At 36.2% G+C, this 14,004-nt stretch overlaps 1 protein-coding gene and 1 long non-coding RNA gene across 2 annotated transcripts; both read left to right on the top strand.

The window, feature by feature from the left end:
- The first annotated feature begins 1,303 nt into the window (after positions 1–1,303).
- LOC132055930 (iron-sulfur cluster assembly protein 1-like) lies at positions 1,304–12,761 on the top strand. The gene is made up of 3 exons (XM_059447957.1): positions 1,304–1,693; positions 1,882–1,936; positions 12,371–12,761. Exons 1-3 carry the CDS (start codon positions 1,402–1,404, stop codon positions 12,528–12,530), a joined length of 507 nt encoding a protein of 168 aa, XP_059303940.1. The 5' UTR covers positions 1,304–1,401; the 3' UTR covers positions 12,531–12,761.
- Positions 7,035–7,651, top strand: LOC132058186 (uncharacterized). The gene is made up of 3 exons (XR_009415202.1): positions 7,035–7,299; positions 7,351–7,482; positions 7,535–7,651. It is a non-coding gene; the product is annotated as an uncharacterized LOC132058186 (long non-coding RNA).
- Positions 12,762–14,004: the final 1,243 nt, after the last annotated feature.

Here is a 14,004-nt window from a genome sequence, read left to right as displayed (position 1 = left end):
TTCACCATAATTATCACGATTTCTTCTTCTTCCTTATCAGTTACCCAATCTCTGCAGGTAACTAATTTTCGTTATATTATTTGTTGTATTTCTCTTCAATTGTTCATAAATTTCATCGTCTTTACCTTCACTTTTCATTCACTTTTCATTTTTTTTATTTTTTATATATTTTCAGCCATTGTCAGGGTATCTTCAACAAGCTCTAACTCTCCATTTTAATGACGGATATTGATATTCCAAGCAAAAATACACCAGTGGCAATAAAAAAAGCAGTGGAGGATCTCCAGCCAATGGCCGAAGCTCAGCCATAACAATTCGTTTGCTAAATCTCCATGGATAGCCCGAAATAAGAGGAAAATCCTTCTTATGTTTGCTAATCATGTGGTGTTGTTTATCTTATGAGTTATGAAGAATAACATTGATTATAGCAATATGATATTGTAGCATCATCTATGAGCAAGAGAATAGGTTGTTGTTGTAGAAACACCATTGATGAGAGTTGTGGAGCTTCATGCCCATCAAGTGTTTGATAAAATATTTCAATATATTTCAGTGTATTTCTGTGTATCAACCAACAGTATATATAATTTTTCAATATATTTCAGTGTATTATTTCACTGTATTTAAATATATTTATCTTTTTTTTTTTTTTTGGTGTAGAGCCTATTTTTACTCCACTTTGTTTTCACGATTTTTGTATTTATTTGTATTTCAATATATTTGCATTTTTGTATTTCTAATTTATGAAATAGTTTATATATTTCATTGTATTCCATTGTATATACGCATACTACAACTTTATATTTCTTAAATAATCAACCATATTTCATTGTATTCCAGCGTATATTTTTCTATATTTGGAAGTTTTCAGATCTTTAATGGTTTTTGAATTCAAAAAGTTTTAATTGTGATAAAAGTTGAGAGAGATTCATGAGCGGTTATGGAATGTGTGAAATATGGTTGATTTAATTTAACTTACCATTTAAAAAGAAAAAGAAGAATCTGTTCCAAAATTATAGCCCATTTATACTCAACCCAATTTTGTATTTTCTTGTATTTTACTGTATTTCAAAAAATCTGTTCCATAAATAGCTTCTGATTTCTTGGAGCATGTTTCTTTGTTCACTGTATTTCTCTATATTTAAAAAAAAATTAGAAATATATGCATTTTTAAAGAAAAATAGCTATGCTTGGTAATTTTGTATTTTATAATTATATCTAGTTAGAAGCCAATACAAGATAGGTATTTATGTAAGGTTGACATTATTTTTCATCTAGTATATCTCAGCCACCTCTCTTCTTCTTCCACACAAACGGGAACCTCATTATAAATACACCACACGCGCATCTTACATACGCCCTTAATTCCCAAATTCAATCAATTAGGTCAAAATCACAAATATGTTGAAGCACATTGGAAATCGAATTTTAGGGCTAGGTCAACAATCATTGGTGACCCGAGGTGTGTTACCGAGGCTATATCATGAAAGAGTAGTGGATCATTACAATAACCCACGAAATGTTGGGTCCTTTGATAAGAATGACCCGACAGTTGGTACGGGTCTTGTCGGGGCTCCGGCTTGTGGTGATGTGATGAAACTTCAAATCAAGGTTGATGATAAGACTGGGAAAATTACAGATGCTTGTTTTAAGACCTTTGGTTGTGGTTCTGCTATTGCTTCTTCATCTGTTGGTACGTTTTGTTCAATTATTTGGCCTTATCTTTGTATTTCAAGGAATTTGGTGAGATAACAATGAAAAAAGACGAATCTCTTTACCCTTTTTAACATACTATAAGCTGGTTTTATTGAGCATTTGATGTTATTTAAGATGGGTTTTGGTGATTCTGAGCTTTTTTTTTTTTTTTTTTGTAATTTTCAGCAACTGAATGGGTTAAAGGAAGACAAATGGAGGAAGTACTGTCCATAAAGAACACGTAAGTCCTTTGAACTTCCTTTTTGGGTGTATGTTGGAGTACATAATTGTCCCTTTTAGTTTTTCCTGCCTTCCTGCTTATAAATAATTGAACAGTTGATTCTCGTAGTCATACGTCTTTTGAATTTTGAGGCCATTTCAAGAAACGGTTTTTATGGTTTCGGCTTCGTCAAATTTTGGTACACAATTTAATGGTCCAGCTGTGTTGTTCTTACCTGGAGGCTGGAACATTACCAATCTTGTTTTGAACTGATAATGAGTATACTCAATGGCTCCTAAGTTGAGTCGGATTTCAGTTTCCAAAATACTAGCTGTTCTGCAAATTAGCATTTTGACCAATGTTATCGGGTAGTATAATTCCTCCTTTTTTGGGTGGTATTGGCATGCACACTGACCAATCCACTGGATATATGTGATCTGTCACTAGTATTACCAGTACCTGAGTAATTCTGTTCCCTGAGATTTAAACAAACGAAAAAATTCTGCCAATTCAGCAGATCCTTTAAGCTTGTAATCTTTGTGATTGTAGAGCTGGAAGTATTTTCTAGAATTGGTTCCTGGTATATTTTTTGTCCTATTTTCTAAAGCAATTTTAGGGTATTCCTTTTCCTGGTTTTTTGCTAGTATATTTTTTTCTCCGTTCCTGTTCTATTTTGATACTCATGTAGATGATGACTTAAAACTGTATGCCCGGGAGACTTCTTTTGACATCATCGGTATTTACAAACATACGACGCTAGGAATTATAGTAAATTTTGTTGAGTCGGTGCCTAATTTTCTGTATTTAAGTGCAAAGGGGAGACACCTTTTTGCAGCTCCTTACTGCATTTATGGTTGTTCGGTGTCGTGTGCTTCATAAGCGTTTAGTAGTAGCTTATAATTTCCACAGGCATCTATATTTTTGAGGTTTCTGTTTGCTTTTTTCTGCAACAACTGTTTCTTTTTCCTTGTATGTTTCTCTCTTTTGATATACCTTAAAATTTTCGTCATGTTAGCTACCAGGGTAAATACCTTAACTACTGCATAGAGCATGAGCTTTTATGCACTTATGAACCTATCTTGAAAGTCTTGGACCTAATTAAGGTAGGATTTGATGAGAAAGTAAATTCTTCAAGGAAAAGTTTTGATGTCTGAAATAGAATATATAGTGGCAAATCTCTCTCATGGACCCTCTTATTTTACCTTCTAAGCTAATAGATAACCAAACAATCAACTGTCTGTTTTCATGTGCTTTTAAATTATACATGTCCTGGAAATGTTGGAAGAAACTTTATCGAGTGTCCTACCTCAAACAAGTTGATGGGAAGAGTTCAAAGCTTCAAATAAAAATTGACGAAAGGTAAATATGCCCCATAACATTCTGTCATCCACTATAATAAGGACATGCTATCACGTCTATTGATAAAGACAATCAGATAGTATGCTTAAGCCCTTCTGGCTGTTTTAGGATGAAAAAGATAGATTTGCCCGGGAGATTACTGTGTCTTATCTTTGATAAGATTAGAACCTTGGATCTCAAGGATGTTACTTCAGCTCTTTGGCTGCACTGTTTCCGTCATTCTCCTAAACCCTCTAAAAGATCAAGGTTGAACTGCTTGGAGATTAGAGGTTTTCTTTTATCTTGGATGTGTCAGTTCAGCAATATTGAGTGTGTAAGTTTGTTTAGAATGAGATTACTGCAGTGGATTCTCAATCCCATTTGTAACAGGTCAATTAGAAGGGGGGCCCTTAGAATAGGAATGATCGAAGCGAGCTTGAGAATTTTTTCTTATTATGAACATGAACATCGAAAGAAAGCTTATCGGAGCTTACCCAAGAAAAAAAAAAAAAACAGAATGCAGCAAGGCTTTCAGCTCAAGAGGAAAGGCAGACAGCACGGAGTGTATATTAGTCACTCGTCATGAGTTCGACTTGTTTGTGTATTAAGTCTGGTATTTAAGCGAAAATGATTGAGGAGCGGGCCTTTTTTTTTTTTTGAAACAGGTAACATTTTGTATTATAGACCAGTACTGGGGAAGTACTGAAAACCCCTTTACAAGAGAAAAAGGAGAAAAAAAAAAAATTAAACAAGAGTCACTGAAGCATAGCTGCAATCCTAAAATGAATCAAGAACATCTAGGATTGTCTCTGTATCTTCAGGGAATGCATTTGTACACCAAAAACAAAGTAGCCTAACACAGGTGAGCTTGATCATCTGAATTGTACTACTTCTATTCTCAAAACATCTGGCATTCCTTTCTGTCCAGATTGTCCACCATATACATGCTGGGATGATCCTCCAATTTCTTCTACTTTTTGCCCCAATCCCAGCCTCCTTCCAGCTAAAAAGAGTCTCAACAATCTTGCTAGGCATTGTCCAAGAGATGCCCCTAAGATTGAGAAAAATCTTCCATAACTGGCTTGTGACCTTGCAATGTAGAAATAAGTGTCCTACTGTTTCAGCTTCAGTCCCACATAAGTAGCAGTTTGAGTCTATGGTGATGCCTCTCTTCATCAGGTTCTCATGTGTCAGCACAGCCTCCTTAGCTAGCAACCAAGTAAAGCAAGCAACCTTGTGTGGTATCTTTACTTTCCAGATGTGTTTCCAAGGCCAAATAAAGGTCTGTGGCGCTATTGTGTTCATAATCTTGTACCCAGATTTCACCATATACTGCCCTTTGGTATGTCCAGTCCACCACAAACAGTCTTCTCCATCTTTCACCCCTTGAAAAGTTTCCAGAAGGCTAAAAAGTTCAGTCAACCAAAGGTGAAAATCATTCTCCTGACAATCCGCTCCCAACCTTGAGGTGACCACATCTCAGCCACTGTCTTATTCTGATGTTGAGCCAAAATAAACAGATCAGGAAAGGAGTCCTGCAAGCTCCTACTGCCCAACCACTTGTCTTTCCAAAAGAGTGTTTTGTTACCATTCTGAACTTTAATGACAGAGTGTCTCTTTAAGAAAGGCCACCAGGCTCAGATGGACCTCCATAAGGTCACACCATATGGACTATTTGCCTCCTTGGTGACCCAGCAATCCAGTTCCCCATACTTTATCTTGATAACATTTACCCAAAGAGATTGAGGCTCCTTAGAATACCTCCATAGCCACTTCAATTTTAATGCCTTACTATGATTCTTCAGATTTTTAATACCAAGACCACCCTGTTTTTTGCTAATAATCAGTTCTTTCCACTTTACTAAGTGGAAATTTCTTTTGTCACTGTTCCCTTGCTAGAAAAAGGATCTTCTAATCTTATCCAGTCGTTGAACCACTCCAGAAGGGATAGGGAATAGAGATAACATGTAAGTTGGTACAGAATCAAGCACTGCATTAATCAAAGTAAGCCTGCCTCCCAGAGACAAATACTGAGATTTCCATCTGGACAACTTCTTTTCACATTTCTCCAAAACTGCATCCCATATCTCTTTGGATTTTGACTTTGCACCTAGTGGCATCCCAAGATAGACAGTAGGTAACTGACCCACTTCACCTCCCAAAATTGAGACCAACAACTCCAAATTAGGGACAGAGTTAATGGGATAAATATGGCTTTTCCTCCAATTGATATGAAGTCCCGAGATTCCTTCAAGGCAGACCAAAATGGGTCTCAGAAACTTAACCTGCTCCTCTTCTGCATCACAAAAAATTAAAGTGTCATCTGCATATTGAAGGTGAGACACCTCCAAACTCCTGTCGCCTCCTCTGGCTACCTCAAAACCTGAGATCCACCCATTTGATTTGGCTATTTTTATCATGTTGTTTAGACCCTCCATGGCAAGAATGAATAGAAAAGGAGACAACGGATCTCCTTGTCTAATCCCTCTATGAGCATCAAAAAAACGTTCAGGAGCACCATTGATAAGAACGGAAAACTTGACAGTGGACAAACAGAACCTGATCCATTTCTCCCCAAAACCCATTTGTTTTAGAATTCTAAGAAGAAACTCCCAATTCACATGATCATATGCTTTCTCAATGTCCAGTTTGCACACAATGCCAGGCTTGTTTTGTGAAATTCTTGAATCCACTGCTTCATTAGCAATAAACACAGCATCCATTATCTGTCTCCCTCTGATGAAGGCCATCTGTTGAGAGTCCACTAGTTTATCCATCACCTTTTTTAACCTTTCAGTCAAAACCTTTGATAAAAGCTTGTAGAAACTTCCTATCAGACTTATCGGTCTGAAATCTTTCAGCTCCTCTGCCCCTGCCTTTTTGGGGATCAAGGCAATATAAGTAGCATTGAAGCTTTTCTCAAACATTTCCTGATCATGGAAATTGTGAAAAGCCTCCATTATATCTTGCTTTAAAACATCCCAATACTTGATATAAAACCCCATGGTGTACCCATCAGGACCAGGTGCTTTATCTATAGCACACTGCTTCAGGCAACTATATACTTCCTGTTCCTCAAATCTGTTTTGAAGGGAATCCCTCTCTGCTTCTGTAATTGAGGGGTAATTAATCAAGTCTCCAGTAGGCCTCCAGATCTCTGTCTCTGTGTAGAGTTTTTTATAAAAAGAAATGATTTCCTCCTTGACTCTTTCTGGTTCCACTATGCGATCCCCTTGTACCACCAGATGATCAATATTGTTGTTTCTCTTATGAGCATTGGCAGTGTTACGGAAAAATCTTGTGTTGTTGTCGCCTTCTTTCAACCATAAAGCCCTGGATCTTTGTCTCCATGCAGTCTCTTTTTCGGTAACTTAAAAACCGGGAAAAATAAAAGGACTACAGGAGGTGCTAAAAGCTACACATTTCTTATTTATCGGATGGCCCCCTAAAAAAGGAAGAAGTCTGTTTATGATATCTGCACGCCGGCTGTTAGTACCTATTCGACTTAATATAGTTTAGAGTAAACTTAATAGAGTATTTGACCAAAATCATACCTCTTGTTTCACCCTAACTTTCACTACATCCTTATAATATTTCACTTAACCCAAAACATCCCTTAAGTTTCCCAAAGTTGACCAACGTCCCTCTGTTAAGTTTCCATCCATATTTAACAGATTCAAATATTCTCATGTGACTTTTCTTTTTTCCAGAAGGGAGATCCTTCAAAACTTCACTGAGCTCTTCATTCTTAACAAAAGCATGTTGCATCTTTTTTCGCCTTTAGTTTTTTCCGATCTCCTTCTCGCGAAATCAATTACAAGTTGTTTTTTCTCTAATTTACTATTTCTACATCCTTTTCCTGTTTTAGATTTCCGATTACTTATCAATCAAAACTTCTCATTTCTTTTCCTACAGTTTTTTCTTTTGCAGAATGTGAATCTTTTTAATTGATTTCAGCGCCTTTTTTCCTGTATTTGGGTCGGAGACTCGTATGCAGAAACTGAAACATATGCAGATTTTGGTCTGCGGAAGCTTAATAATGTGTAGTTTTGGTGTGCAGAAACTAAAAAACATGTGCAGAAATTAATAAAAGTTAGATTTTGGTGTGCAGAAACTAAAAAATGTGTGCAGAAACTGAAATTTAAGTAGAGAATCAAAAAAAATATAGTGCAGAAAATTAAAAATGCGTGCAGAAACTGAAATTTAAGTGCAGAATCGAGCAAAATATAGTGCAGGAATTGAAAACTTGTGCAGAATCTGAAATGTAAGCGCAAAATATAGTGCAGGAATTGAAAAATATGTGCAGAAACTTAAAAATATGCACAGAATGCAGAAAAAAGTGCAGATTGCAATGCAGAACTGAAAATAAGTGCAGAAACTGAAAAATATAGTGCAGAAACTGAAAAATATAGTGCAGAAACTGAAAATTAAGTGCAAAATGCAGAAAGCTAATTACAGAAATACCAAATGCCCAAAAGTTGAACCATGTAAATAATAAAGTCTAAAAACTTCATAATAGAGTCATACAAAATGAACTTAATTCGCTTAGAAGTTATCACATTACAAAATGAACTTGAGTCATTCCAAAATAAATCCTGTCATTAGAAAGTGAACAAAATGGTAACGACTGTCACATCTTCAACGCTATGCAACTTGATGCGCATTCATGCTACTAACCTCTTCTAACCTGAAAAGGAAATAAGAAGACCTTAAGTTAGATGAATTTCATTACAATGAAGTAAGACAAACATTATTGATATATGCATCTCACTGGAAGTTTGTCACGAAAAGAGGCAAATTCTTATGTCCAACTTGATGTGTTCTCAACCATGACAGAGTCGAAAAATGAAGCATACTTTGTTGGTTCTGGTTCAACAACAGTATATAAACAGCAAGTTCTTTTGTTGTGACCAGGTCTACCACACTTGCTACAATCAACTGATTTTTGTTTCCTTTTTATCCTAGTACTCGAGGCTCCAGGCTCATCCACTTCTTTCCTTTCTTCTTTTTCAAATAAGGTGGCAATGGTTGAGGATTAGATGATTTAGGCCATAAATCTTGCCCATTCATAGGCAACATGGCTGTATATGCTTTCCTGTATGTCTCAACCTAGTAGCAGTCATAAACATAGTCTATAATCTCATCTTTTTTCATCCATATAACACAAATAGCATGTTTGCAAGGTATCCCTGATAATTGCCATTTTCTACTACTCCCTCCGTTTCAATTTATATGAACCCATTTGACTGGGCACGACATTTAAGAAGAAGGGAAGACTTTTGAAACTTGTGGTTCAAAATAAGCCTTGAAAATTTGTGTGGCTGTAAATCATTCATAAAGTGAATTTGTTTCCAAATTAGAAAAGAGGTCATTCATTTTGGCACGGACTAAAAAGGAAATAGGTTCAAACAAATTGAAACAGAGGGAGTACTATATATCTTGTTGTACAAGTCCACAGCCCAAGTGTCAATATCAGTAGACCCTATGATTTCATAATTTCATGAGTTGGCCTTTCGAGGAATATAACCAGAAGCTCCCTTCATGTTTGTATGCAATTTCTTCTTTATAATTGGACAAATGTCACCCGAAGTCCATTTTTCAGATTTATCCCTATTGAATGCAATCCTAGCCATGAGTATATGTCTTATGGTCTCCAAAAGTTTGATAATGGGTTTATCTCTAGCATCAAGAATCAAACTGTTGAAGACCTCACACACATTGTTTAACAACATGTCACACTTTGAAAGTGGTGAGAAGTGAGATCTGGACCATTCACGAGGCAACTTAGTAGAAAGCCATTCGTGCGCTTCTTTATCCAATTCAAATATATCCGACATACATATATTAAACGCTTCAACAGTTGTTGCTCTAGCCGCTTTCCAAAATGCATCTTTTAACACATGACCAGGGAACCCGGCCTTTTTGAAATTATTGTGCAAGTGCCGCACACAAAACCTGTGAGAAACATTTGGTAACCTTCCTCAAAAGCTTCAAGAAGGCCTTTTTGCTTATCTGACATGAATGTCCAGAGATATTGCTCTTCTATTTCAATATCAATCGTCCAATAGTTCAAAAACCATTGCCATGTATCCTTGCACTCCTTTTCCACAATGGCATAGGCTACAACAACACAACAACAACAACCCAGTGAAATCCCACAACGTGGGGTCTGGGGAGGGTAGAGTGTACGCAGACCTTACTCCTACCAAGATAGGCTATAGGAAATATATTGTTATTGCCATCCACACCTACAGCAGCAAGCAACTGTGCTCCATACATAGAATCTTTCAACCAGCAATCATCAACACCTTTCAACCAGCAATCATCAACACCAACGATCTTCCTACAACCTGCCTTAAAGCCCTCTTTACATTCTGCAAAACAAATGTATAATCGTTGGAATGTAGATGGATTGTTAGGGGTCTCATTTGGTGTTATCTTCATGCAAATTGATGTTCCAGAATTGGATCGCACAATCTCATTAATATAACTCCACAACATGCTATACTGGTCATTTAAGTTACCATCAATCGTAGAAATAGCCTTCTTTTTAGCTTTTCTTGCTTGACATAAAGATACGTCTACCCCTAGCTCTCTACTGACTTCATCTCTGAATTTTGATGTCTTCCAATCTCTGTTTGATTTGATTCTGTTGACATATTTCTTTGCAATCCAACTGGAAGTAACATTCTTATTCTTGACATTCCAACAAAAACATGTATGCTCGGAGTTGTAAGTCTTTATCTGTAAATTTGTATCCCTGTGCATTTTTGAAGCTAGAATTACCCACTTACAAGAGGGACAATGCTTACATCATCCCCTTGCTCTTTCTGAATCATCCTTAATCCACTTGACTGTCCTTCCTCTTTTAACCTCATGAGTAGTTACAGCTTCCTTAAACTCCTTTTTGTTTCGAAATACTTGTCCTAATGCTAACTTAGGATTAGAGCCATCAGTCTTCGGATTATGCTTTGGAAAGTTAAAATCTCTTCGGATTATGCTTTGGAAAGTTAAAATCTTCATTAGACGCATCGCTATCACTATTCAAGCTTTTTGTGTCACTGGAAACAACACAATCTGAGTCGCCATCTTCGTTTTGCATCTTCTTTTGCAACTCTTTGCTACTAAACTCTCCACTATCATCATTTGTTCTCGTATTTCCGTTGACATTGACAGAAAAGGTTTCAACAGAAGGATCAACATTTCTGTCAAATAAAATGTCATCTTCATAATCTGAATCTTCAAACTCTCCATAGCGGGATTCATAATCAGAATCACTATATACTGCTGGACTCTCGAACATTGAATCTGCCAATAAAGTAATTTATATTATATAATAATAAATGAAGCTATTTTTAAATGTGAAACATCGGGTTCATTGTTTTAAGTGGTCCCCTGCTGTTTTAGCATGTGTTTTTTTATGCCTTTACCTTTACGTTCATTTGTCCACAACCTACTGTATATTATAGTAATAAGCTATTATGTCTTTACCTTCACCTTTACATTCATTTTAGAGGAAGAATATAGGAATTGATGTCTATAACGAAAACAAACCAAGAAAAACTAAAATGAAGTGAGACTTACTGTTTGAAATCGAGGTTAGGTGTGTATCACAGATTCAATAGCGAGGTCATCAAAATTTACAATGAAAAGTAGAAGCTTCACCCAAGAAGAAGTTGTTCAACCATTAGAAAACCTACCTCAATCTTCCCAAAAGTGCCTCTTTGTTCTGTCAGGAGGAGGAAGGAGGGAAAATTTTGTGGGAAAAGGGGGAAAAGGAGAAGTCACGTGACAATACCAAAGATCTGTCAAATATAGACGGCAATATTAACGGAGGGACGTTTTTTATCAACTTTGGGAAACTTAAAGGATGTTATGGGTTATTTGAAATATTATAAGGATGTAGTGGAAGTTGGGGATAAACAAGAGGGATGATTTTGGTCAAATTATGAGGAACGGGATACGTGAGGCTTGGCAAATTTTTTTTTTTTTTTTTTTTAATCGAGATGGTAAGTTTATTATTAATTTGGCACCAAGGAGGTGCAAGCAAAAGTATTTACAGGACACCAAAAGAACATCTCTTCCAATTCGAGGCTTGGCCAACTTATATTAGAAAAAAAAAAGGTGAGGATGACTACCACTTGTTAGCTTTTTGTAAGACAGCTGTTTTCTGTAAGAACATTTGTTCTGATGCATGTATATTTGCGGTTGAAAACAATTCCCAAATCCCCTCTTCGTCCTTGGTTTTGAGTTTTGACCCGAGCCATTGAGAAAATTTTAAGAGCTCAAGCTTTCCTTTGGGGTAAAGCCGTAAAATATATTCTGTTTTTGAATTATCTTTCTCCTGATCTATTTCTCTTCTCCTGATGGTTGGTCAAATTTATTATCTTTGCTCTCTGGGTCACGTTGCTTCTGGTCTCTTACTGTTCCATCATTTTCAGCGTTCTTTCGCATCCCTTGGTGTACCTAAAAATACTGCATGCTTCTGGCCTTCAAGCATTATGAAGAAACCTTTTTTTTTATGTATTTGCTTTTTCATTATTTATTGATTGGTTTAGGTATCTCTAAAAAGGGTTGTTTATGAGAAAATTGATGCTCAGATGCTCTTGTTTGAAAGGATGTGGTGAATCTCAAGTAAGAGAGCGGTTATCAAGTTCAGTACAGCAAAACTTAAATTTGATCTGCTTCCACTTTTTTGAAAATTTTACTTGAATCTAATGTTAAGCAGGCTTCATATGGTTATTCTTGTGTCAATTTGGTTGTCATTTTTTGGAATTATATATATATATATATTTTCTTAGAAGGCTGGAGTTCCCATGCCATGACTATCTTTGACTATACTTGGAAGAAAATTGTTCCGTCTTGAAATGGAAAGGATTAATTTTCATGAGGGACAGGGATCCTCATGAAAGCTTGTGCTTTTGCTCGGCCCGTTGCTGGTATGTTTGATTATTAATGATAGATACCTCATGGCATATCTCCACTCCAGCTTTTGCAACCTCGGCCTTTCTTTTGTGGTTTTGGTGTTTTGTTCAACCTTCTAGAAAATTAATTGGTAGTCTGACTTCGTTTAGACCATGAGATGTATTCTGAGACACATTTGAGTTTTTACTGCAGGGAGATAGCAAAACATCTCTCCCTTCCACCTGTTAAACTGCACTGTAGCATGCTCGCTGAGGATGCAATTAAGGCTGCTGTGAAGGATTATGAGGTGAAGAAGGCAAAATTCAGTGGCGGCGCAGGAAGTGCGTCAACAGAGAAAGTAGCTGACGCTTGATATTATAGTTGAAGAAATAAAAGGCTTCCAGGCAACGAAGTTGAGCTTAAGAACGAGCATCAGGGATGTACGTGCATTTAGTGTGTCTTGGATTTTCATAGATGTAAATTATCTCTATGGCTTTTCGGTTTGTAATATTGTTTACTTGGATGATGAGGTGAACTTGCTCTGTGCAAGGTTCTGTTACTCACGTTGTTGAAACGTTTACTAAGATACTGAATTTTGCTCCTATATGTATTTGCAAATAATTACGGTGGTTCATTAGAGCTTGTGACCAAGATGTAGTAGATGCATCACCAGTGTCACGTAGTTGTAACATTGATTGAACTGAAAATATGACAGTTGGGTTTATTTTTTAAAACTTTAAAAATATTACACAGCTGGGCTCGGCTGACTAATCTATTGCTAGTTGTTTTGACTTTATAAAAAAAAAAAAGTAGGGCAACGCAGGAGTTAAATATAATTAGTAGTGGACTCTGAAATAGCCGGTCAAAGCACGCTATATTTCTAATAAAAAGTGGAATATTCTTTGATAGTGTGTAAATAGAGTTATCCTTGCTGTTATGGAAAAACCTGCTTGTCAAAAGATCATAGTGTCACGAATTTTAATGTTTGTGCATATTGGTCTCTTGTGATCCAATTGGGTATGCAGTCATTCTTACTACTAACTCTGTATATATCTCTTTTTATATACGGAAGTTGTTCCGACTTGATTATGTTTAAATAATAATCATGATGAACTTTACTCTGTAATTTTGGACTAAAACTACGCGCGTTACGGTTCAAGGTGTTCCGATTATATCAAAGTTTAAATCATGCACTCCTTTTGGATTGAAGTTAGGTGTGTCTTTTTTTTTTTTTTTTTTTTTTTTTTTTTTTTTGACACAAAACGTCAATATGTATCACCGAAAGTTATCTATCGTCTCTAATGTAATATGATTATGCAAACAAATATTCAGTATTAGTACATAAGTAACTTTCGTATTTAAGCATTAACTTTCCATTGAAATTTCGAAACATTTTTCCCAAATTTTTTTTGTCCCAGTGCTAATCCAATCACACATTGAGAGGAACACAGTCTCATTTTCATTTCCAGAATAAAGATAAAAAATAAAGAATCACCAAATCAATGAATACTACCGACGTTTGAGCATAGTTAATTAATGTATATATTTACTTCATTAAATCAATTAATCATGATAAATTGCACCAGTGTGATGCAGGGGCGGATCCACCTTGAAAGGTGGGGATGACATGGCACCCGGAAGCTTGGATACTGTTTTATACATTTAAGTTTAAATTTTCTACATTAAGGATAGACGTTTTGTATGGCAACCTGAGTTGAAAACAGCAAGAAGGTACCACTGGCGGAGATATATCTACGGAATTCTCACGTGACGTCCAGTGATGGAACACTTTTGAAACAAGGAGGATTTTTTTTCTTTGCCCGTCTCTTTTCCTTTTAATTGTGTTT

Source organism: Lycium ferocissimum, chromosome 5 (genome assembly GCF_029784015.1).
Source record: "Lycium ferocissimum isolate CSIRO_LF1 chromosome 5, AGI_CSIRO_Lferr_CH_V1, whole genome shotgun sequence".
Lineage (NCBI taxonomy): Eukaryota > Viridiplantae > Streptophyta > Magnoliopsida > Solanales > Solanaceae > Lycium > Lycium ferocissimum.
Note: the sequence above shows the minus strand (reverse complement) of the source record. Positions and strands in the feature narration are given on the sequence as shown.

Bases quoted from the DNA above. Each gene is read 5' to 3' on its own strand.
- LOC132055930 (XM_059447957.1), top strand. From the start codon at position 1,402: ATGTTGAAGCACATTGGAAATCGAATTTTAGGGCTAGGTCAACAATCA. The intron at 1,694-1,881 runs GTACGTTTTGTT...TGTAATTTTCAG, and splicing joins TATTGCTTCTTCATCTGTTG to CAACTGAATGGGTTAAAGGA. The intron at 1,937-12,370 runs GTAAGTCCTTTG...TTTTTACTGCAG, and splicing joins GTACTGTCCATAAAGAACAC to GGAGATAGCAAAACATCTCT.